Source organism: Nipponia nippon, unplaced genomic scaffold (genome assembly GCF_047370975.1).
Source record: "Nipponia nippon isolate SJK-2023a ecotype South Korea unplaced genomic scaffold, ASM4737097v1 scaffold_33, whole genome shotgun sequence".
NCBI lineage: Eukaryota > Metazoa > Chordata > Aves > Pelecaniformes > Threskiornithidae > Nipponia > Nipponia nippon.
In genome coordinates this window covers 2,903,884-2,929,624 of record NW_028262351.1, presented here as the reverse complement: position 1 = coordinate 2,929,624, position 25,741 = coordinate 2,903,884, and the positions used below count along the sequence as shown (strand labels likewise).

At 42.0% G+C, this 25,741-nt stretch overlaps 1 protein-coding gene across 2 annotated transcripts; it reads left to right on the top strand.

Annotated features, from left to right (window-relative positions):
- The first annotated feature begins 14,843 nt into the window (after window positions 1-14,843).
- On the top strand, window positions 14,844-23,255 carry LOC104012618 (endothelial cell-specific molecule 1-like). 2 transcript variants are annotated; one of them, XM_087770761.1, is made up of 3 exons: window positions 14,844-15,159; window positions 19,192-19,347; window positions 21,470-23,255. In XM_087770761.1, the coding sequence occupies exons 1-3, from the start codon at window positions 14,859-14,861 to the stop codon at window positions 21,568-21,570; spliced, it is 558 nt and encodes a 185-aa protein (XP_087626887.1). In that variant the 5' UTR covers window positions 14,844-14,858; the 3' UTR covers window positions 21,571-23,255. The 2 variants fall into 2 exon arrangements, with proteins under 2 accessions (XP_087626887.1, XP_087626886.1); XM_087770760.1 differs by lacking the exon at window positions 19,192-19,347 and having other exon boundaries at window positions 14,859-15,159.
- Window positions 23,256-25,741: the final 2,486 nt, after the last annotated feature.

Below are 25,741 nucleotides of genomic sequence, written 5' to 3'. Positions count from 1 at the left end.
TACTCTCCGAGCGCTATTCCTTGTTTTACATTTCCTCCTGGTATTATCTTTTCAATTTTTGGGTTATTGGCACAGCATACTAGGAATTTCTTTACCACTATATCTGCAAGGCTCTGCATTTTTGGTCCTATAACATGTTTCTTTGCAACAAGAACCAAAGCATCAGAGCTCATGTGTGTTTCCTGGTGTAATTTCTTCAATACAAATTCCATTGTTTGCTCAGGAATTGAGAGTTGCTTTAAAGGTGTCACCCACCTTCCTTGTTCGATTTTGGTACAGTCTAGTTGTTCAGCTAGTTGATCTTCTCTTTCTGTATATTGTGGAGGAGTCAGGCTTAGGCAACTTTCAGGAATTAGAGCTCCTTCTGTCTTTAGGTTTTTTAGGGCTGCCTCTTTGGCAGCTGCATCTGCTCTCCAATTTCATAATTTCAGCGCCATATTTAACAGGAGTTCCTTGTGAGTTTAGGAGGCCCCTTTCTTTCCAGATCGCCCCATATGCATGGACAACTCCAAAAGCATATTTTGAGTCCGTATATATGTTAACTTTCTTTCCAGTACTAATTTCTAAAGCTCGAATCAGCGCAATCAGTTCAGCTTTCTGGGCTGAAGCATTATGAGGTAGAGATTAGGCTTCCAAAGAACGGTCTCTGCTTACTACTGCATATCCAGCACATCGCTTTCCTGCAGACATATAACTGCTCCCATCTGTATATAATTCTAAGTCAAAATCTGACAGAGGAGTATCTTGCAGATCTGGTCTGCTAGAACTTGTTCAACTGTTGTCAAGCAATCATGCTGTAATTCGTTTTGTTCTGAAACTGGCAGTAGAGTTTTCTCACTTTTACTCTTCCGAGTCTCTCCCCCATCCCAATGGGGAGGGGGCAGTGAGCGAGCGGCTGTGTGGTGCTTAGTTGCTGGCTGGGGTTAAACCACGACAGCCTACCATGTAAATTACTACGCATGCTCGCTATGATTTTTGGGACCTTTACTTCCTTAACCTTTTGGGTTGGCGAGTTTCTTGAGTGGGTGTTCTTTGAGTCGGTGGTCGTGATCTCCCCCTGCTGGAATTACATTTCCTCTAGTTTCACTTAAATTTGGCAACACTAAGCAGTCCTTCATGGGCTGTTAACAAAGCAGACTGACATTCGCTTTGGGTTTTTTTTGTTCTGTGGCAGCACAATGCCATAGTATTGTTAGGGTAAAATGAGCCAAGTTCATCTTTACTAATATCAGTTTTCCCCTTTGAGACTTATCGAAGTCCTAATCTTCAACAAGTCTCACCTCCATTTTGTACCACTAATATATATGATTGAGATAGTTGTCTAGTGATAAGGGTTTTTAAACATCCAAACATGATACAGACAATTATCATAATAATAAAAAAAATAATCAAGTTTTGCAATAGGCTTTGTAACCATCCTGTCAGGGAGACTCTTAGGCCATGTAAAATTTTATTAAGCCACCCAGTTTCCATTCCTTCTCTCAAGTCACAAGTCGATTTGGCTACTTGTTGAATAACATCACGGTGTTTTTCTAAATTCTCGGTCACATTCAGAATATGGATACAACATTTGTCTAGAGTACTTGTACTTGAGTACAATTCCAATTGTAAGCTTTAGGGATTTCTATTCTATTTTCAGTTAAATTTGAAGGTAGAATTAACTTCCTTATCTTTTCTTTCAATTGGTCTCCTGTCCAGTCAATACACCAAGGAGCTGGCTGCATATAATGCCATTCTCCTTCTTCAGCAGTTTTCCAAACAGAGGGAAACTGCATTCCTCAAGGGAATCGGTCACAGGGTTCAGCTTCTTTAATTATTCCTGGCTGATGTGTTTCATTGATATGCCAACATAAGTTTTCTGATTCGTTTCCCAAAATTTTCCATCTTCCTAATCTGAATACTTTCTCTTTCTTTAACTTAAATCATAATATTCCTGTCCCATTGGTTCACATGGTATCAAAAGTTTGATTTAGGTCAATAGTCAGAATTCCCCTGTCTAAAGGGGAAGTAGCAGATTTTGGTAATGGTAAACATCGTCCTTCCAAGTCTGAATGTAAACTATTTATACTGATTACACCTAGGTAACTCTGAGAAATCTATTTGCCAATACTCTCCAGGCGCTATTCCTTGATTTATATTTCCTCCTTGTATCTTCTTTTCAATTTTTGGATTATTCGCATTTCTTTACCACTATATCTGCAAGGCTCTTCATTTTTGGTCCTATGACACATTTTTTTCAACAAGGACCAATGCATCAGAGCCCATAACTGTTTCCTGGTGTAATTTGTTCAATACAAATTCCATTGTCCTTTCAGGACTTAGGAGTTGTTTTAAAGGTGTCATCCACCTTCCTTGTTCGATTTTGGTACAGTCTAGTTGTTCAGCTAGTTGATCTTCTCTTTCTGTGTATTGTGGCAACATTCAGGAATGAGAGCTCCTTCAATCTTTAGGTTTTTTAGGGCTGCCTCTTTGGCAGCTGCATCCGCTCTCCGATTTCCTCTGATTACCTTGTTGTTTCCCTTCTGGTGTGCTTTACAATGAATTATTGCAACCTTTTCTGGCTGTAAAACAACTTGTAACAGTTTCATAATTTCAGCGCCATATTTAACAGGAGTTCCTTGTGAGTTTAGGAGGCCCCTTTCTTTCCAAATTGCCCTATGAGCATGGACAACTCCAAAGGCATATTTTGAGTCCGTATATATATTAACTTTCTTTCCAGTACTAATTTCTAAAGCTCGAATCAGCGCAATCAGTTCAGCTTTCTGGGCTGAAGTATTAGGAGGTAGAGATTCAGCTTCCAGAATACGGTCTCTAGCCACTGTTGCATATCCAGCACATCACTTTCCTTCAGACATATAACTGCTCACATCTGTATATAATTCTAAATCAAAATCTGAAAGAGGAGTATCTTGCAAATCTGGTCTGCTAGAATAAACTTGTTCAATTGTTGTCAAGCAATCATGCTGTAATTCGTTTTGTTCCGAACTTGGCAGTAAAGTCGCAGGATTTAAGGTAGTAGATATTGAAAGGGTAACATCATCCTGCTCCAGCAAGACAGCCTGGTATTTACCCAATCTGCTAGGAGAAATCCAATGGTGTCCTTTATTCTCTAGGAGAGAGATCACAGCATGGGGTACAAATACAGTGATATGTTGTCCCAAAGTCAGTTTCTTGGCCTCTTCAATCAAAATCACTGCTGCAGCAACAGCTCTCAGGCAAGCAGGCCATCCTTTACTGACCTCATCCAACTGTTTAGACAAATACCCCACAGGTCTCTTCCAACTCCCCAATATTTGGGTTAGGACTCCTAGGGCTACTTGCTGTCTCTCATGTACATATAGCTGAAAGGGTTTCTCCAAATTAGGAAGTCCTAATGCAGGAGCCTCCATTAGTCTTTTCTTGATTTCATCAAACCCTTTTCGGCATTCAGCAGTCCATTCCAGCAGCCCTTCTGGCCCTTTAATAGCAGCATATAGTGGTTTAGCAATCAGCCCAAAATTAGGGATCCATAGCCTACACCATCCGGCCATACCCAGGAACCCTCTTAATTGTTTCTTTGAAGTGGGTACCGCAATTCTGCAAATTGCTTCTTTTCGTTCTGCACTTAACTCCCTCTGTCCCTGCATGATGTCAAATCCCAGATATCGAACTCTGTCTTTTACTATTTGTGCCTTTTTCTTGGAAACACGATATCCTGAAAGTCCTAAGAGATTCAATAAACTAATTGTAGCTTCAAGGCACTCGCTGTAATCATTTGAGCCAATTAATAAATCATCAACGTACTGTAACAAAGTTATATGTTCATTATCACCTTGCCATTGTTCCAATTCTTTTGCCAATACGGTACCAAATAAGGTGGGGCTATTCTTGAATCCTTGTGGCAGTACAGTCCAACATAATTGGGTTTTCCTTCCGGTAGTAGGGGTTTCCCATTCGAAAGCAAAAATGAGTTGACTCTGCTCATCCACCGGGATGCAAAAGAAAGCATCTTTCAAGTCTAGAACTGTAAAATACATGTTATTCTCAGGAATAGAAGCAAGCAACGTATATGGATTTGGTACCACAGGGTGGACATCGACTGTCCGAATGTTAATTTCTCGCAAGTCTTGCACTAATCTATATTCTTGAGAATTAGGTTTTCTTACCGGTAAGATGGGAGTATTAAATTCTGATTGGCATTCCCTTAACAGTCCATATTCTAAAAAGGAGTTGATAAGTGGTTCCAGTTTTCTCCTCGCTTCCAATTTTATTGGGTATTGTTTCTTTCTTACCGGTTGTGCTCCAGGTTTCAATTCAATTTTGATTGGAGTCATATTCTTTGCTCGTCCGGGTTTTCCAGATGCCCATACCAATGGTATTACTGCATTAAATACCTCTTCCGGAATATTTGCATCTCCATCGTTTTCCTCTTGAATCAGCAAACATATCTGTGCCTTCCAAGCATTTTCTGGGGGAATACGTAACTGTACAGAATCTTCAGAGAAAGTTATTTGCGCATTCAATTTACACAATAAATCTCGCCCTAACAGTGGCAGGGGACACTCTGGCATATAGAGAAAGCAATGAGTTACCTTAGTGTTTCCAATTGTGCACTCCATTGGTTGCAAAAATGATTTTAGAGTCCTTTTCCCGGTGGCACCAATTACACTAGTTTTGATTTTACTTAATGGTCCCTTACAGTCTGTAAGTATGGAATGTGTTGCCCCACTATCTATTAAAAAATCTATTGTTTTATTCCCCAGCTTTACTGGAACCAGAGGATCGGCTGGTGAAACTTTAATAGATTCCTCCAGTCCCCTTCAATCTAATCCTATTTCTGCCAGTACCTCGGCGGCTGTCTCCGTCCCTTTTTCCTGACTACTTGATCGATGTGGACAATTTCTTTTCCAATGACCGTCCTGCTTACAATGAGCACACTGATTAGGTCCTAAGGGGGTATTGTACCAATTCCCCCTCGAATTTCCGCGGCCTCCTCCTCGGCCCCTAAATCCACTTGATAAATTTCCTCTACCTCTTCCTCTGCCTCTCCCTTGTCCTTCTGCCAAAGCAGCTATCAAGGAGGCTTGCAGTTTTGTTTTCTTCTGTTTCTCCTTCTCCTCCACCTCATCCCGATTATTATACACCTTATATGCAATTGACATTAATTGTGAAATTGTCATGCCCTCTGCACCCTCCGCCTTCTGTAGTTTCTTCCTAATATCTGATGCTGATTGACCAATAAACAGCATTTTGAACAATCATCTCATATTTCTGGCATCATCTGGATCCAAATCTGTCCATCTCCAGGCTACTTCGCACAATCTTTCATAAAAGGCAGATGGTGCCTCTTTATCTCCTTGTCTTATTTCGTATAATTTGGACAATTTTTTTGGCTTTTCTACCCCATTCTGGATCCCATACAAAATTAATTTCTGGTATTCTTGTACTCTTGTTAGGCCCTCCTCTGTATTAGGGTCCCATCCTGGATCCTCTTGTGGGAGTGATGCAGTAGCATCAGGTACCCCTCCATGCTGATGAAGCAGTCCTTCTCTAGCCTTTTCTAAGACAGTCCTCCTTTCCTCATGGGTAAACAAATATTCTGAAAGAGCTTGTATATCTCTCCAATTTGGATTATGAGTCATCATTACAGTTTTAACTGTATTATATATCCCCTCGGTTATTCCGATAAGATCCGACTGCCTGTTTCCAATTTAATAAGTCTGAGGTAGTAAACGGAACACGTACATACGCAGGGCTTCCTTCTGGACCCACTGCTTGCCTTAGAGGCGCTAAAATACTAGGCTCCTGACTCCTCACCCTCGTTCTCCCAGCTATTGGACTGACAATATTTTCCTCATTCAAACTTTCAGATTCATTTACTTTAGAAGGTGCAACCAACAACTGGACCGCTTCCTCACTCTCTTCCATTCCCTTTTTCCCAATTTTACAGCAAGAATCACCATTTCTCTTCTTAACCAAATAAATTCCATTCTGATATTTAGAATCCACCAAACCACACTTCTTTCTTGTCTCCCAATCGTTTCTTAAGGTGAAAAACAAATCTACATATGGGAGTTCATCCCACTTTTCTGTCCTCCGACAAAACAACATTAATTGCAAAATAGTATTATATTTCAAAGTCCCATTTTCAGGCCATTTTCCCCCATCTTCCAAATGATACTGTGGCCACCATTGATTACAATATCTTTTCAATTTATCTTCTGTCATGGGGTCCCCACCAAATTTATTCCAATGTTTTAGGATGCATCCTAGAGGAGAACAAAGGGGTGCCTCCTGAGAAGCAGTAGAGCCTATTTCGGTACCAAAAAGAATTTAATACTTATTCCCCTGCTGCGTATCCTCCTTGATGCGCCTCACGCAGGGTGATGCCACTGCCGCGTATCCTCCCTGATACGCCTTATGCAGTGCTTGCCGTTGCCGCGTATCCTCCCTGATACGCCTTATGCAGGGCTTGCCAACAGCTTACTGATTCTCAAGAGATTTCACCCATCCCCCCCTTTCCCAATATTTGAAAATACCTCTTTTTAAAAGAGTTGCACCGTTGTGTCACTTACCGCCCGACTGTAGGAGAGGAGCCGATGGAGTCCCCGATCAACAGGTCGGTGCGCGCTGGAATCCACTCAGTTCCCTTCTCCCATCGGGTGCAGCAAGACAAACCGGGCGAGGCTGTCAGCGCAGTCCCATCTGGGTCGCCAAAAACTGTTGTCCCAAAAACTTGGGTCTGTTACCCGGTGTGCATTGCCCAATTCACACACAGAGTCGAGGTATTTTCCTTTATTACGTAAATGCGCAAATACGGGTGCATGGTACAAACCAGCACACCGTTGATGTAAACTAACAATTATTTATACAATCATCTAATACATATTCATTGTCGCCTTGCTAAACGATTGGTTAAAATTCTTTGCCTGCCATGTAAATTACTACGCATGCTCACTACGATTCTCGAGACCTTTACTTCCTTAACCTTTTGGGTCGGTGGATTTCTTGAGTGGGTGGTCCTTGAGTCGGTGGTCGTGATCTCCCCCTGCCGGCATTACCTTTCCCCTAAGTTCACTTAACTTTGGCAACACTAAGCAGTCCTTTATGGACCATTAGCGAAGCAGACTATCATTCACTTTAGTGTCCTTTTTCTGAGACATATATCCTGTTTCATGATGCCATAGTATTGTTAGGGTAAAAATGAGCAAGGTTAATCTTTATCAACATCAAGGTCATGACCATAATCCGTCAAGGAATGGGCCATGTGCCATGCGGACTCAGCAGCACAGACTTGACATGTGCTCAGCTCCATTTGTATGGCCATAGGTTTGAGGGAAGAAACTTGGAGCAAAAGTTGTGTGCAGCTACATTGCTTCTGCAGCCAGTTTGGCTTCCTGCTCCCAGACTGGACATGCCATATATTTCTATGGGGTGTTATGGGCAAATATATTTTTAATATGCTTCGAACAAGCTATGGCTCTAGTTCCTGAGGCTCTCTGCAGATAACCCCACCATATCCAGTCATTTCTATAGTAGCTCCTGAGATCTGTGCATAGGTAGCCAGCCTACCCAGTTCTCTGCGTAGCACCTGGTCTGCCTGGAGAAAGGATGTGAACACCTCTTGCCTTCAGCAAGTAGGAAATGTCCCAAAGCATCTATTTTTACCAGGGTCAAGTCGAGAAACACTTTACAGTCAAAACAAAGAGTAATTAGCAATTCATTGAAAAGATACAAGAAAAGAAATCATACAAAGGAGAGTCCTTGCCGCTGTCTCACTTTCCTGATTCTCATCTCTTACTTCCTATTTCTGGCTTTTTATTTTGGACTTTGCAGCTCAGCTTCCTTTTGGTGTTTCCCTTTGAATCTTTGCTTCTTGTATAGCATTGTGCTTATGGTTTTTTGTAAAGGAAGCCTGGGAAAAGGTTGGATCGTTCAGGAATGTACGGTAACATATTTTTAGTTTAGGGACTGCCTCTTGTAAATGAGCAACAAGGGTCATGCATTAAACCTTTTCCTATATTTAAAGAGATATTAATGCTTCCTGCTTATCCCAACTTTACATGTTCAAAAGACTGGATAACTTCAGTGGTCAGAATGCTTAAGTTCAGAAGAATTGAAGTGAACAATACTCTCTATATCTAAAGAGCAAAACGAGCAAAACTTTGGAGTATTGGCCTAATGAATAGACTGCTCCTGTGTATCAGCACAGATTAATCATGTATCATGAGGTATGTCATTTCATGCTGATCTTTAATAGGTGGGGTCAAACTTTTCAGAGAGCATAAATACAACCTCAAGACCCCCACACAAGCTGCTTTTGCTTGAGAAATGGATTATTTGCAAAAGCACTAGAAAAATTGTGCTCTGAAGTATTCAGCTGGAAACACAATTAACAGCTCACTGATACTAAAGCAGTGATTGCTCAGTTCCCTGTAAAGCATTGAACCTAAGGGTTGAAACCTTTTCTGCTTCCAGAAGGAATGTCAAACATTATATATGGTGATGTAATTATGATGTAAACTGACACCAAGACAATTTATACTATAAAAAAAAAAATAGCACTGTTCTGATCCAGAAAATCTTCCGCATTTAAAGTATATTTATACCACAAGTTAAATAATGGTGCCAAATTTTCTGCTGTTGATAGCTGGGGAAGCTTCATTAATTCCTGTTGCACCAGTTTTCAAGGGAGAGCTTAGTTCAGGGCTTTACAGGATCAAGCTGTTCATTGGAAAGAAAAGCTTAATGGATTCAACAGGTAAAACAACAAAGAAACATTAAAAACAGAGGGAGTGAACACTGGATTTATTTCACTACTTAATCAGTGGACAGTGTAGAAGATTATAATATCATTATTTCCTCTATGATACTCATGTATAAGTCAGACCTCTATCTGTTCATATTGTTTTCTTCCATTACATGTATTTTTTGATCCATTGTAATAATTTACTTTGGCTTCTAGCTCCAAGCACAGAATACAGTTTCCATTTTATTCCAAATAATATTGGCTAGTTGCTACGGGAGTGTGCTGATTTCTTTTACGTTTTCTTTTCCTCAACACATCTATGTGTAATTTTTTTATTTATCATCTCCCTAGGACATTTTCCCTATGAGAAACCCAAATGTGAAATGCAGCCCTTTCAGATCTTGTTTGGTATTTTATACAAGGAGCATTTCCTAAATATATTTACAGAACAGGATTTTACCAGCTGGTGTTTACTACCAGGCATAAATGCCTAAATGCATGTGTGGATGGGTCTGTACACTCTCCTGTTATCTCCTCTGAGTGAACAAGCAAGTATGAATTTAAGGGCAAGTGTGAATTAACTTAAGGGAGATTTAAGAGAGGAACTTAAGGGAGAGCCTTCCTGCTCCTTGTTGCTCCAGACCTGTGAAGTCTCATGCACTAAGTATGCAACCTGCTTCTTTGGGCTATTTCACCTTTGCAAGCAGGTTTGGCCAGGGGACTGAAATGGTTACTGCCCTTAGCTGTGCTCCCTGGCCCTCTGATGGAACTTAGCCTCTCTCCCACTGAGGGACTGCCCAGTGGGATTTACATAGGCTCCTCAGCCTCAGAGGTTACAGCCTGACCTGTTAATACAGAATCATAGAATGGCTTAGGCTGGAAGGGACCTTAAAGATCATCTAACTCCAACCCCCTTGTGCCATGGGCAGGGATGCCACCCACTAGACCAGGTTGCTCAGGGCCCCGTCCAACCTGGCCTTGAACACTGCCAGGGATGGGGCGTCCACAACCTCTCTGAGCAACCTGTTCCAGTGCCTCACCACCCTCTGAGTAAAGAATTTTCTCCTAACATCTAATCTACATTTCCCCTCTTTCAGTTTGAAACCGTTCCCCCTTGTCCTATCGCTATCTGCCCTTATAAAGAGTCTCTCCCCCTCTTTTATATAAGCCCCCTTTAAGTATTGGAAGGCCACTATAAGGTCTCCCCGGATCCTTCTCTCTCCAGGCTGAACAACCCCAACTCCCTCAGCCTGTCTTCATAGCAGAGGTGCTCCAGCCCTCTGATCATCTTCGTGGCCCTCCTCTGGACCCGTTCTAAAAGGTCCACATCTGTCTTATGTTGAGGGCTCCAGAGCTGGATGCAGTACTCCAGGTGGGGCCTCACTAGGGCAGAGTAGAGGGGCAGAATCACCTCCCTCAACCTGCTGGCCACACTTCTTTTGATGCAGCCCAGGATACGGTTTGCTTTCTGGGCTGCTAGTGCACATTGCTGGCTCATGTCCAGCTTTTCGTCCACCAGGACCCCCAAGTCCTTCTCTGTGTGGCTGCTCTCAATGAGTTCTTCTCCCAGTCTGTACTCATGTCTGAGATTGCCTCGACCCAGGTGCAGGACCTTACACTTGGCCTTGTTGAACCTCATTCGGTTCATATGGGCCCACTTCTCCAGCTTGTCCAGGTCCCCCTGGATGACATCCTGTCCTACAGGTCTGTCAGCTGCACCACACAGCTTCGTGTCATCCACAAACTTGCTGAGGGTGCACTCTATCCCACTGTCTATGTCATTGATAAAGATATTGAAAAGCACCGGTCCCAAGACAGAGCCCTGAGGGACACCACTTGTCACTGGTCTCCACCTGGACATAGAGCCATTGACTGCAACTCTCTGGATGCGTCCATCCAGCCAGTTTCTTATCCGTCGAATAGTCCACCCTTCAAATCCATGTCTCTCTAATTTAGAAATAAGGATGTCATGTGGGACTGTGTCAAAGGCTTTACAGAAGTCTAGGTAGATGACATCGATCGGTCTTCCCTTGTCATCTGTTGCAGTGACTCCATCATAGAAGGCCACCAGACTGGTCAGGCACGATTTGCCCTTGGTGAATCCATGCTGGCTTACTCGGATCACCTCCTTGTCTTGCATGTGCCTTAACATTGCTTCTATGAGGATCCGTTCCATGATCTTCCCAGGCACAGAGGTGAGGCTCACCAGTCTATAATCCCCTGGGTCCTCCTTCCTACCCTTTTTAAAAATAGGGGTGATGTTACCCTTTTTCCAGTCACCGGGGACCTCACCTGACCGCCATGACTTTTCATATATGATGGAGAGTGGTCTTGCAACTACATCAGCCAGTTCCCTTAGGACCCTGGGATGTATGTCATCAGGTCCCATAGACTTCTGTTTGTTTAGTTTTATCAGGTGGTCTCAAACTTGCTCTTCGCTTACAGTGGGAGGGCCTTCACTCCTCCAGCCCTCTCCTAGAGGTTCTGATACTTGTTAGGTGCAGGGAGCCTGGCTGCCAGTGAAGACTGAGATGAAGAACTCGTTGAGCACCTCAGCCTTCTCCATATCCGTTGTCACCAGTTCCCCATTCATGTTTATCAGAGGGGGGACACTCTCCTTGGCCTTTCTTTTCTGACTCATGTACTTATAGAACCCCTTCTTATTACTCTTCACATCCCTTGCCAATTTCTGTTCCATCTGTGCCTTGGCCTTCCTGATCCCAGCCCTACATGTCCTAGCCATTTCCCTGTACTCTCCCCAGGCTACGTGTCCCTGCTTCCACTGGCTGCGCGTTTCCTTCTTACACCTTAGATGATTGAGGAGGAGGTCCTTGCTCAGCCACACCGGTTTCCTTCTTGCCCTGCCTGATTTCTTACACAGGGGGATGGAGAGCTCTTGTGCTCTAAGAAAAGTGTCCTTAAAGAGCTGCCAGCTCTGTTCCGTTCCTTTGTCCTTAAGGACAGTTTCCCAGGGGATCTCATCCATTAAATCTTTAAACAGTTGAAAGTTTGCTTTTCTAAAGTTCAGGGTCCTGACTTTGCTCTTTGCCAGGCCCATATTTCTTGAGATCTCAAACTGAACCTGGGCATGGTCGCTACAGCCTAAACTGCCTCCAGTCTTCACCTCTTTAATGCGTTCCTCTGCGTTGGTGAGCGCCAGGTCTAGCAATGCTTCTTCTCTGGTTGGTTTGTCTAATACCTGGACCAGAAAGTTATCCTCAGCAGACTCCAGGAGTCTCCTGGATTGCTTGCAGCCTGCTGTATTGCTTTCCCAGCAGATATCAGGGTGGTTGAAATCACCCATCAGAATGAGTGCCGGCGAGTGCGACGCTTCCTGCATCTGAAGCAAGAAGGCCTCATCAACAGGCTCCTCTTGATCAGGCGGTCTATAGTAGACCCCAACCACAAGGTGACCTTTATTGGTCTGATCCTTAAATTTTACCCACAAGCTCTCAACTAGCTCATGGTTGGTTCTCAGAGGCAGCTCTTCGGAGTCTATCCATTTCTTAACATACAGGGCAACACCCCCTCCCCTCCTTCCCAGTCTGTCTCTTCTGAATAGCTTGTAGCCTTCGATTGCCGTGTTCCAGTTGTGTGAATCATCCCACCATGTTTCTGTGATAGCAATCAGGTCATAGTTATCTGATGGCACCATGGTCTCCAACTCCTCTTGCTTGTTACCCATGGTGCGTGCATTAGTGTAGAGGCACTTCAGCTGGGCTGCCGGCCTTGTCACCTTTTGGGAGAAGCCTTCACTTCACACACTTTGGGATGATTTACAGGCATTTCCCTGCTGCCTCCTGAGGTGTTCCCTCATTCTTCCCTGTTCCTCTGAAGTACATCCCCTCCCCCCGCTGAATCTAGTTTAAAGCCCTGCTGATAAGTCCAGCCAGCTTACTCCCCAGAACATTCTTACCCCACCTGGTCAAATATATAATATAAACCAATGTCAATTTTAGTTGATGTTAATGCCAGCAGAAATGGGCAGTGGTTTACATTACTCTGCTGAGCTGTGAACTATGGGGAAGTCTTCGCAGATGTTGGGTTGCGATATTTTTGGAAAACAGGGGTTTTGCCATGTTGTTGTTGTGATGGGGTCAGGGATAGCACATCCATTTCTAATTTATCTGCTCATTATAACCTCGCACTTTTGTTTCTCCTCAGTTTTTTAGCTGTGATCTTCACTTCCATGTTTGAAGTATTCCTTTCGCTTCCCAGAGGATAGTTACGTTGGATTTTGAAGATGAAGTTGTCTACTACTGCTAATTGCTGTCACCTCATGGCTACCAATAGAACTTTGTCAGTTTATACAAGACTTCAACCTAATGCTTTAACTTTTACACTTTAAGTTCACTGATTGGTCCAAGATTACATGTGAAAACAGGCATGAGCTAGTGCATGTAAACATCTGCCAGCTGGCAACTGTGATTAGAAGAACTGTATTTTGTGTAATTATATACTGCTTAAGGTGGATGCAGTGCCTGCAAATATTTGCCTGAGTGTATTCTCCCTTTGACATGTGTTAAACATATTAGGTCTTCTCTCTTCCCTCTCTTTCTCTCCTATGCTATGCTGTGCTATGCTATGCTATGCTATTCAGGTTCTTATACCCACATATACCAGAAGTATATGAACAACCTACTCAAATGCCACATACAATATGTTGGTTTTCTCATCCTCTTCACAAGAGAGGAGAGTTAAACATTTTGGTTTGGATCTATCCATTCACATTTGCATTCATTAAGAAAAAGCTTTCCTGCTCTCCTGTATTTCCAGTATAGCTCTTCATTTTATTTGGCAGCCTACTGGCAGTGTCCTCAGCACACTCGAGACACAGGATTCCCAAATGGCAAGCTGGTCACATACAAGTTTAGATTGATTCAGTTCCCACTAACTTCAGTGGCAGCAACTTATGGTATTCAGAGATTTATTTATGACTAGCTTTATTCCTTTTTTCCTTTCCTGTAGATCTTTCTTTAGAGGAGAAATTTCCATCTCTCTGGTGGCTCATCTGTTTCACAACTCTTTGGTTGTTTGCTGTTTCTTGTCAAGGTTCTGGCAGCATGAATAAAGTCTAAGAGGGGGACAGGGGAAATTGAGACATTTTCTGTTTATTTACATTGATTTCATTCAAGAGCAACATCAGGGCATCCCATAGAGTTTGATCAGGATAGAAGTGGTGTAAAGGGGAGGAGACTTGTCCCCCCAGATCCACGTTAAGGCTGTGCAGATGGTGCTGGTGATGGATGGGGATTTCCCCCTTTGATTATGAGGTCAGGGCAGCTCATTGATCATTCTCCTGAGCTTCCTGCAGAAGATCCCGCAAAATGCTGGTTTCTGTCTGAACTGTTTCTAGTTCTAGCAATAATCTTTGAGTGAAATGTTTAATTCATCTCCACCTAAATACTGATTTAAAAGTACCATTTTCGATGCAAGCAGGAAAAACACTACTGAAACATCTGAGCTCGACTGTTAAATGGCATGATCTCACGTTGTTCCTTAAAGTAACTGTCCACATCCCCTCAAAGAGGAAGGCAAAGATTTATTCTTTTAAAAATTATTCTTTCAGCAGTGAGACAGTTCAGTGTGATTTTCTTCTGGCTGCACGAGCTGTGTCAGTGAGACAGAGCTGTCCTGTCAGCAGTGTGCCTAGTGTCAGAGCGATCCCTGTCCTGCAGAAAGGTATGCAAGCTACACGGGGGTTTGTTTGGGTTTTTTTTGATTGTGTATGGGTTGTTGTTTTTTTTTTTCCTTTTGGCAGATGTCCTTGAGCATTTGAGACGGATGTGAGAGAGTTTTTAGTCCTCATGCAAAACAACCAACTAAACATAACAGATTACATCAGCTCAGGCTTTTCAATTCCTGGATGGCAGCAGAGTGCTAATCCAACCTTCATCCTGGATTTCATAAACTGAAACAAGGGAGGCTGGCAGGAGCAGCACTGCCGGATTGAGGAAGCTGACGACGGTGCAGCATGTGGGCAACACACTGTATAAAGCTCATAAACTTGTAGGCTGATGTGTGCAGCTACCACTTTGGATTCTGTACCGCTGCTTCTGTCGGCACAAGGCACCAGCAGGCTGAGCATTAAAGCCTGCTCTTTGGGACGGAGCATTTACCCCTGCAAGACATGAAGGGCTTCCTGTTTCTCACACTCCTCCTGATGCCCGTGCATGCTGGAACTGCTTGGAGTGCAAAATACGCAGTAGATTGTCCCGAGCCCTGTGACAGTAACGCGTGCAAAAGTACCTTGCACTGTAAGCGAATGGTGCTGGATGACTGTGGCTGTTGCAGAGTGTGTGCAGCTGCTCTGGGGGAGACTTGCTATCGTACGGTCTCGGGTATGGATGGTGTCAAGTGTGGTCCTGGGCTGAAGTGCCAATTTTACACTGAGGAGGATGACTTTGGTGATGAATTTGGTATCTGCAAAGGTAACAATATTCACTTTGTATGCACCCACTGTGGCAATTTGACAGCAACCTACATATAGAGGTTGTCTCCTGCTTGAAAGGTCTAAAATGGGATTTTTCCAGCTCAGCCCTTAGCCAAGAAGAAAGTGAAAAATACCTGCTGGTATTAAAAGGTGTTACATGTAGGCAGGACAGGGTTATTAATGTGAGACTATCGTTTAGACTTGGGAACATGTGTGAGGAAATATGGATGGGGTGTGCTTGGAGATAAGATTTTTGATTGGGATTTGGGACACCCAGGCATGAGTCCTGATCCTTCCACTGATTTGGTGGGTGGCTTTCTATAAATTGCAAAGAAAGACTTATATCCTGCAAGTCCAACCTTGTCACAGGGTCCCTGCCCCTGCTGGGCTCTCCCTGGGGTGAGGTTCCCTCAGGCATTGGCAGCTGCCTGACCAGGGACCAGGTGCTCTGTCTGGGGGATGGAGATAACAGCACTGCCCAAGTGCCTGGGGACATTGTCATGTTTAATTCATTCCTGCCTTTGAGGTGCTCAGCTACCCTAGTGATGTGGTCAGGGGAGGCAAACAGAGACCCTCCTGCATGAAGGATGGGAATAACAGAACAGGAGCTGAATGTGAGATGAGCAGCCAGCCACTGCTCTCAGCTTATTCCAGGTATGCTGCATGCTGATTTTTTTAGTCATAGACTATAATGGCATTTTTAATTTAAAAGCTATCCTCACTCCATATAAAAAGAAGAATCTTTTAAAGGAGAGGAGGTATTAAATTACTGAATTTACTGAATTACTTTATTTTAAAAGAAATAATTAAAAAAAAGGCTTTGCAAAGTATGAATGCAGTGAGTTTTCCTGTGTTTGTGTACCACTTCAGTAAGTAGATACAGATATGCCTTTGAATAACTTCCTTAAAAATGGAGATGTCTTTGCAGTTAAATATTAGGAATATTAATAGCCTTAGTTAAAGGAATGACTTAGGACCAGATGCTGCAAAAATCATTCAGGCTGACTCACATAGAGCACACACTTATTTACATTGGTATTTAAAACCAAATTCATGTGCATGTTTAAGGGTGAAATCCAAAATATTGTTTTTATTTCTAAAGACTAGAATTTATGCATAAAGAGCATATCTTTGGTGCACCTACCAGAAAAGTATTTTACTGAGATAGTTGACTGATCTTCAGTTTATTAAAAATACTGCAGTGCAAGGTACCACCTATAATTCTTTTAACAGTTCTTTTGAATGATTATATACTTTTCACTGTCCTCATAGGAATTTCTTTGCAATAGCACACTTAAAATGGAAAAAAAGAAACACTGAGGGACATGAGATCTGAATTCTGTAGCTGAATCTTGGAAGCTCTGTAGAAAATGTAAAATAAAATCTTTTTTCCCAGTGAGTCGGTGGAAAAACTCTCATTAATTTCAATAAAGCCATATCTTGACTTAGAGTTGTAAATTGGTATTTAAGGCTTATGTTCCCCATATATTTATTTGCACTAAATATTATAGATCTCATTTCTAATTCTTTTTCTTTTTTCATCTCAGCTCTGAGATAGTACAATCTCTTTCTGTATGTATGTGAATTTTATCAGGCAAAGTATGGGGCCAAGTATTGTTATTTTATATATCCATTTATAGCTATGATACCAGATCACTCACTCATTTTAATAACTTCTATGTTTGTAATAAGTCATGGAGTCAGGATGGCTAGATTCTCTCTAATTGTGTGTGACTGATTTACTTTGAAGTTGTGGAAAAATGACCTGAACTCCTCTCTGTTCTTCAGTTTCTTAATTCTGAAATGGGTAAAACATATACAGTATATATTTCAGAGCAGTTTTTTAGTATAAATGAATGTTCTTGGTGGTTCTTTTCTAAAAAGTATAATAAGACCGCATCATATTATTATCAACAGCAATGTTGTTATTGTCCAAAACAGACTAGGGAAGACTGGTGCTCTGCACTTTTATTAGTAAATACTCTCTAAACTTGAGGTATTACTGTCACAGTAAAGAACCTGTTCTTGCTTCCCTTAAATCACTGGGAGCTATTTGCTAATTTATGTAGGAGCAGGCTCCTGCCAAACAAAACCTTCTAACAGCAAAATTGACTCAGTTCTCTCAGTTTCATCAAACCTGAAGAGCATCAATGCCAGGATTATTCCATATGGAGCCAAGTGCTTTGGGCTCAGACTTGTTTCCATGCTGTTGTGCACAGCTTTGCATCCCACCACCTGAGTGGCTGAGTACCTGCAGCAGGCAGATTGATGCTCCATGTGGTGTGTGCTCTCAGCCCTGCTTGTCCCTCAAGGAGGACTGTGCACTCACAAACTGTTTTGCTTTGGCAGGATTTTGTTTTTATGTGGACAAACAGCAGATCAAAGAGTGTCCTTGCTTGGGAAGGGGAGTATGGTGAAGCTCAGTGAGGTCCTCCAGGCTGGAGGGATTCACTGTGTAGTCCCTAAGAGGGAACTGGTTGGTTTTCCAGTGCTTTTCTTTTACAAAAGCATAACCATTGGGCATGCAGAGAATTAGAAAATGTTGGCTTCATTTTGGGGCATTAGCCTGATTTTCAGATAGCCTAGGCTGTATGGCAGAACTAAATATTTGCATTGGTTCAAGAGGAGACTGGACAAACAGAAGAATAACCCTATTGTGGAGTGTTAAATGCACAGAAACCATGTCTGGCTAGGGAGGTCCCAGAGCTGAAAATGGGGGAGATCAGGAGAACATGAGGAGGAGGTATCATTTGTGCTTACCATGGTCATCTTTCTGAAGTGTTTTGTGGGAGCCTGGGCTAGATGGATTCTTGGTCCAACCCTGAATGGCCATTCATCTGCTCTTAGGACTTGAATTAGAAACTCTTCAGGACTTGCCATTTAAGATGACCGTGCATCCTGGGGAGGCAAGGACAGCCTGAGCATAAAGACCTTTCTCCTGGGACACCCCAAACTTATCTTGGGATGATCTCTTATTTGGGGGTTTGGAAAGGGGATGTTGGAGCTGTATTTTCCTTGTCTCCATCTCTTAAGCTATGGTCCTGGAAAGGTACTCTGTTCAAAAGCAAGGCAGAGAAAGACAAGGGCTGTGACCCCAGGTCTAAACCCTCTGGGAAGTTATGCGATCCAGCAAAAGCATAGTATCCCCTATCATGTGATCCATGTCAGCTATGGGATGGGACAAATCCTCTGCACCTGATTTAATCTTTTAAAAAAACATTTGGTCCCATCCTGACAGCTGCCTTTTGGTGCTCCTCTATGAGCTTGCTCAGGGATAGGAGATTTGAATCAGGGCAGTACATGACCAGATGCAGTATAACCAGGCAGCAACCTTAGTGCCAGTGATCCCTTTTGAGCATACTCACTCTTTAGGCTGGAGATGTAGGTGAGCTCTTTGCTGTCTGCCATGGGAAGGCAGACCTTTGCTGTCAGAGAAGTTGTCGCATAGGGGCAGGGTTTCACCCAGGAGCAGGGGAGCGTCTCACAGGCAGATGATGCGTTTGCCACGCTGGCTAGCTCCTCAGGGTTGGGGCAGCAGCCTCCACGGAGCTTACGTGCAGTGGCCCTGGCCGCAAGCAGCCCAGCGCCGGCAATAGATTGCAGCTCTAAATGATGGGAGTCACGTAAGTCAGATAATATCATGCCCAAATAGTGAATTCAGGAACTTTCTGAAGTCGTCTTCTTTTCTAAATCCAATGCTAATCCTTTAACTATATCCTCTATGAATACATTTTTACATATCATATTGCCTTTAATTTGCATTTTAATACTACTTCAGAGAAGGGTTACTGATAGCGTATTGTAAATAAGCTATAGGAAAAGAAAAGATGTATATAATGTGTGGTAAGGAAAACCTATGATTATTAAAACTGGAAAATACTTGTAACAGTCAGCATCCTGAAATCCTGTAGTTAAGGTTTAGCTGACCTCCACTCAAAGGTTTTCCACTTTTAAGGGTATATGCAGATCAGCTATTAAGAGTGCTGGCAGCTGACTTGGATCACTGAGGACTGCTTTGACTTTTTTTCAGAGTGTCCCTATGGTACTTATGGAATGGAATGCAGGAAAACCTGTAATTGTCCCTCTGGCATCTGTGACAGAGTAACCGGCAAGTGTTTGAAGTTCCCATTTTTTCAACTGTCTGCTTCAAAGCCTCCAAATCGACAAAAAATAATTTCATACACAGGTAAGACTTCACGGGGCAGCTGATTTTAGCAGAAATCGCCTTGTAAGTGATCTACTAGTATGCTGTGCATGAATGATGTGTACTTTGGTGGAACTGTGCAAACAGCTAACAACACAAGGTACATTTATTTTTCTCATTGTCAGCTCCCTTAACATAAGGCAAGGAATTAGGTGAGCTGTGACACATGGTAAAAACATTTTGAAATCCTAACATGGGCAAAATACTTTGCAGCTGTTGCATGGACTAGCAGTAAAACATCACCTGTGCAACGGGAGGATTTGCATTAGTCAGTTCAGATGCATTTAACTATTTCGTGTAGAATAGGATTTCACTAGGTTGCATTTACTACTGTTAGCTAATATATGGTAAAAATAACATCATTTTTCCATGAAGACAGAACTTTATACGTTTTCAGATGTCAGTGAACTGTTTTATGAAATGTTTTATTTTAGTTATTTATCACAGTATCTTTGGAATAAGTTCTTATCTTTAAGATTATGTCTGAAGCCTGTAACACCTTTCCAGAATTAAAAAAAAAAAAAGTGTGTGAGAAACTGGACTGTTTTGAGGCAGGAGGGAGAAATCACTGAATTTTTTAAAGCAAGGATTAAAATTTCTTCCCCTTTTGATTCTCCACCTGATGATACTGAGGTATATTTGACTGAACAATTTTACTCTAAATTTAAACACCAATCAAAATCAATACAAATGTAGACATTTTAAATAAATACCAGATATTTAATCCTAGACCTACTGGGAGCTTTTCTAGGGTTTCACTCAAAAGTCTTTGAATTTTATTTCTCCTCCAGCTGCAGTTTGTTTGCCTTATTTTGATTTTCTCCTGTTATACTAAGCTATCTAGTTTGTTGCCTTAATACGTGTTATCTTTCTCCCACTCTCCGTTTAGAGAAAGTTAGACAGAAACAAACTTTTTCAGCTTATGCTCATACCACATTTAAAATGATCTTTAAAAAAAACTTTGTAAAATGGATCAGTCCTGATCCTTTTGGATTTTTCTCTGTGATTGTGCTCTTTTGCCTTTCCAGGTTTTGTTTATTACCAAGGGTGCTGAAATAACATGAAAAAATATTCCTGTTTTACTTTTTTCTGTATCTAGACTATATTCCAAATCTTCCCAGGTAGCTTGTTTTCATCAGTTCCTCCTCCCCTTTCCTTTTTCTCCCTCACCTTTGGTCTCAAATCTTCTGCAACCTCAATGTTTAGCAGCTTGTCTGATCCCAGCCAGGATGAGATCTTGACCCCATAGAAACAAATGGAGTTTCTTACCTGTGCAAAGATTTCACACTGATTTCTGTCCTCAGAGGTTCATCACTGGATGTAGACCAGGGACACTGTGGGTAGTACTGCATGGGATGGTCACACAGGATTTTTTTTAATAGTGGTCTTCAGAAGTAGCTATAGAATCTAGGACAGATCCTCAGTGAATTAAAACAGCTGTGAATGCTTCTGTATTTTAATCAGGTGAGTTTCAGGCCCGTATATTTTATAAAGACATTATGGCTACATATACCCTAGTAAATTTAACGGTGCCAGAGCATGTTCCTGTGTATTGCAATTTGACCACTTTTACAGTCAAACAGTAAGGCAGCAGCTGGTGTGCTTTGTGCCAGGCCAGCTAGCCGTGCCAAGCAACCTCAGCCACAGCTCAGGAATTAGTGTCAGCCAGGGACCGTTTCCAATAGAAAAACTGGATATCTTTTACCTTTTTTTGGAGAGTGAGAGAGGTTAATGCCATGCACCAGCCTATTCCACACCAGCTGGCCTCAGTAAGAGAATAGCTCCAGGTGTGTTTAATTTACTGCTGTAGCTATTGAGGATGTGCTGCTTGGTCCCATGTCACACTGGAGTGTTACAGTGAGAACTGGAAACTGAACTCAGATCACCTGCCTTATGCTTAAACTATTATTAAACACATCTGGCTTATGCCATAATTTGGCAGCAATTTTTCAACTAGATAACTGGAGGCATTCAGGGAGATTCCTGCAAGAATTGTCATCTAAGGTTTTTCTGAAGTGTTCCCCAAACCAGGGACGTTGCTGAAGGAGAATATTTTAATTCTCTCATTTTCATGAAATCCACCATTATTTTTGTATATTTGCAGAGAATGACATGGCATCAGGGGATGGCAATTCTGTAAAAGAGGAATTCCTTAAGGAGAAAGCTATTCGCTCTCCAGTAACAAAATGGCTAAATCCTCGCTGATATTTACACTAATAAGACTTTCAAATGAATGCATTTGTCACAGATTATTGAATATGCAACAACACTCTTTAAGAACAAAGCAGATCTATAGCATATGAAAATGTAACCTCTGAAGGACAATTGTGATTCTGTTTTTCATGAGAAAAATGTTTACTTAAAAAATAGACTGTACAGTGTATATGATTTTTGATAATTATTTGAACAGAGAAATGTATTGTGGATTCCTGAATGTATAGTAATATTAAAAAAAAAAAAACCACAGTTCAACCCTCTTCATTTAAATAATGCCAGAGGCCAACTGTTGCAGCCTGAGGGTGGGAAAGCTCTCACTGAATTTAGTGAACAGTTTGGGTGAGTGAAACTATTGGTGTGGAGACAACATGGAAGAAATGTGCATCAAAAATCCCCGGACAGAAAGCAATACCCCTGAATCGCAAGAATAATAATAATGTAGAAGCACAAGGATGTGAATTAAATAAACCAACGTTAGTTGTTATTTTCTGGTTTTTGGAAGTTTTGTGACAATTCCTTGGAGATAAATACACTTTTCTTCAGTGAGAAAACACCCAGCATTTCAGTTTATACATTGTGAATAACTTAGCTGAGACACTGCAGACATATATTGTATTAAGGTGGATTTCTAAAGTTAAATTCTGTACAGAGAAACACATGCTTGGTAAATTATACAGATTTGTAGAGGAGGACCTGAAACAAAAGAAGCTGCTCAGCAGTATTTAAATGCATGTTTCTATAAAGGGGTTAAACCACAGCAAGCAGCTACTTTGGTGCCATTAAGGTGATGTCTGCATTTGTTGGGGAAGAGCAGGTCCAAGGCCAGAGGCCAGCAAACGGACCTTCGTACTTTCCATCTTCATCACTGGCTGCGGCCTAGCTGCAACTCACAGGGAGTTCATCTGATCCAATGCAGGGAAGACTTGGATCCTCAGTAAGTGGTAGTGCAGCCACAGCCTACAGTACTTTGGTGCCCAGTCCTTTGTTTCTTACTTGCATGAGCAAGTGGTCCCATTTCAGCCAGGAGAATAACATATACCTTAGAGTGTTGTAGGAACTGGCAGTCCCTCATTCAGTCCAGACTAGACTATATATTTGTAACATAAAAATCCACACTGAGATGAGTTTGCTAATTATGTTTGGAAACAACCAGATCCTCAGATAATGGAAATTGATGTAGCTGTATCAGAGTGAACCTGGATTGCATGAGTTTAGGAACTGCCTCGTAATGCAGAGCACTCTCACTGGAAATGTGGTTGAATTGATATTACCTTTGAAATCAATGTGAGCTTTGACAGTGACTTCAGTGAAAGAAGGAGCACACAGTATCACAGCCAGTTTGGTGCAGGATCTGAAAACATACTTTAAAACTACAAACAACAGAAACTCCAAAGCCTTTAAAGAGTCCAAATCCTGATTCAAAGCCAACGTCCATGAAAGCAGGCTGCTTTCACCTGGGAAGGCAGCACTGAACCACGTTGTTCTAGAACAAAAAGACTATGACAGTGGTAGACATCCAAACATCAGTACAGCAGTGCAGGCAGGCTCTCTTGCCACGATAACTGGAGAAACATAAACATAAATATCAAACTAGCATATACCACATTTTAACCTGTATTGAATGTTTAGGTCTGAGAGGAAGCAATATTATCTTGGGCTATTTACAAGCAAGCATATTGATTCTCATCTACTGATATCAAAAGTAATTTTTTCCTGATTTCAGTGAGAGCAGGATCAAACCCATGGTCCTTCAGCAGACTGAAGAGAATTATTTAAAGAATGTAGTAAATATTTGCATACATTATTACTATTTTGCAACAGTGTAATAAATGACATGAGTTCTTGAACATAAATCTAATAAGCTGGTTGGTTTTAAAAAGTATGCGCTTATTATTGTTCAATAAAAAATCAACTGCAAGCATCACTGTCTGTTGTCTCTATCCATTAATGACAGAGTAAGACTGCTGGTGATGGCATAGCCATGGTGCATGCAGACTAGGCACAATTTTGCTCCCAAATCCATAGAAATGGTTTCATAATGGCTGCATCTATTTAAGTGAATTTGCTGGGGCCCATTCTCCATTGATGAAGCTGAGTGGTGGCCTGTGTCCAGAATGGCTTGTGTCTGTACCGTTCAACCATCTTCGCCTCCAAAACAAGGTGGCTGGATCCAGGTTGCCTACTGGGGACGGCCCCTCCCTGGCTAACCCCTGAGCAGAGCACAGGAAGGGTTTGGGAGTCCTCTTGCTGGCCAGGCCACTGCCATGCCAGGGACCATTTAGCCCTGGGGCAGTGACTGCAACTCCTTGGCGCTGTTTGATTTATCATATAGGAGTAACCTGTGGATCCACACCTGGCAAGTAAGGAGAAAGGAGAAGAAGGAGTGGGACATCTGCAATCTTTTTGGGGATGTTTTCTTCTGTTTTCCATCAAATTTCTAAAATGCTTTTGCATTTCCTCAGCTGCTCTGCACACAGAATAGATTCCAGCATGAAATTATAATGGAAGCAAATTTTATCCATTATCCTTTGAAACATCTTGGGGTTTGTGCCTGCCCGAGGGAACTTGGGCTGACAAACTGGCATGTTCTGGCTTTCTTGCTCTCCCAAAATAGGTACCAGCACTATTCAAGCATAGTCAATTGTCTATCTATCTTCTGGGTGGCCACAGACCATGCACAACCCAGCCACGTGGCTTAATCTTTGCAGAATGGGTGAGTATAGCAATTATATAGGTGTTAATATAGCAAGACTTCCAAATGCTGAATCATTCCTTCCTGTCTCCTTAAGTAGCAGCTGCCAGTGACCCCTGTGCATGTGCTGGGTGCCTCAGTTGTGGCTGGGGTGGTTGTGTCGCACCCACACTGGGAGAGCCTGGCTTTTCTGCAGGCGCCGGCTGGAATCCAACCGCAGCCCCAGCAGCCCCGTATCCCCTGTGCTGCCTTCCTGCAGAATTCTCAGGGCAGGCAAAATGCTCTGTGTAAACAAACCAACCTGTGTTTGGATGAAGAAAAAGACAGAGATTTCCTTAACTTTATTAGTACACAATGCTCCTGATCCTCCCTGATCCCCTCCCATCCACTGTGCTTCCAAAGCAGCTGCAACTCAGATTCATGTGCTAGCTCTCTTATTACTTTTGAAAGCTATCAGTTAAATATTCAACTGAAATTAAGGATGACAAGTTAATTATTCATGAACTGAACTTCACCATTCTAATGAGACATGGTCTAATTTTTCTTGAAACTACATAATTGATGCAGTCTTTCTGTTCTGCAAATGCTGAGCCTATGAAACTGTTATTTGATAAATTGGGACAACTGAAATCATATGAACATTACTTGAAAATATCTTTCTTCCTCACAAGAGAAACATCTATTTTTGAAGAACAAATAATGGATTGGAATGCCATTGAAAACCAAACACAATATTAGTATGTTGCTGGGGGAGAATGCACAAAAGCCCTTGCAGATGTGTCACACTTTCCTGTTTGTTATTTTTAGTTTTCCATTCCCGCTTTTTTGGGGGGGCTTTGTTTTGCTTTGCTTCCTATGCAGCTTCCCTTTAACTCCTGTATAGCTCTGTTTTACATATTTCAGGCATTTGGCTCTTTTTTTTTTTTTTCTTCTCTTTTTTTTCTTCAAAGGAAACCCAAGCAATGCTATCCAGTTTCAGGAACTCATGTTACTCTTGGCAGTGGTTGAGTTCTTGGTTTTCTAAAGGCATTTAGGAAATTTACATTGCTAGTTTTCAGCTTTGACCATGCTCAGGCTTTATAAGCATAAGAAAAGAGCAGCACACAAGGAGAGCCCTAGTCTGCTCTTCAGTATGTCCTGGTCTTTGCACCTGGGAAGCTGCCAGTATGCAGTCCCACATTGAAGTTCCAGGATGGCATTTAATAAAAAAAGGAACAAAATGGGCTCTGGTGAAACACTGTATTACAAAAAAGTTGTGGGGTTTTTTTTCTTATTCATATATTGAAGTATTTGTAATCTTGTACAGACATATAGCTTATCTATAAAACAGGAAATGTTATCACCTCTCAAAGCCATACCACAAATCTCACATTACTGAATGCTTTGCTAGCAGCCTAGGACCTATTCACAGAGAATTATTTAAGAACCTCAGCTGATATGTAAAAAAAATAGAAAGTTTTTTTGGGG

What these genes read in the sequence shown, in the direction of transcription:
- LOC104012618 (XM_087770761.1), top strand. Translation starts at nt 14,859, where the DNA reads ATGAAGGGCTTCCTGTTTCTCACACTCCTCCTGATGCCCGTGCATGCT. An exon ending in TGAATTTGGTATCTGCAAAG is followed by an intron (nt 15,160 to 19,191) that starts GTAACAATATTC and finishes ACTTTTTTTCAG; the next exon opens with AGTGTCCCTATGGTACTTAT. An exon ending in AAAAATAATTTCATACACAG is followed by an intron (nt 19,348 to 21,469) that starts GTAAGACTTCAC and finishes GTATATTTGCAG; the next exon opens with AGAATGACATGGCATCAGGG.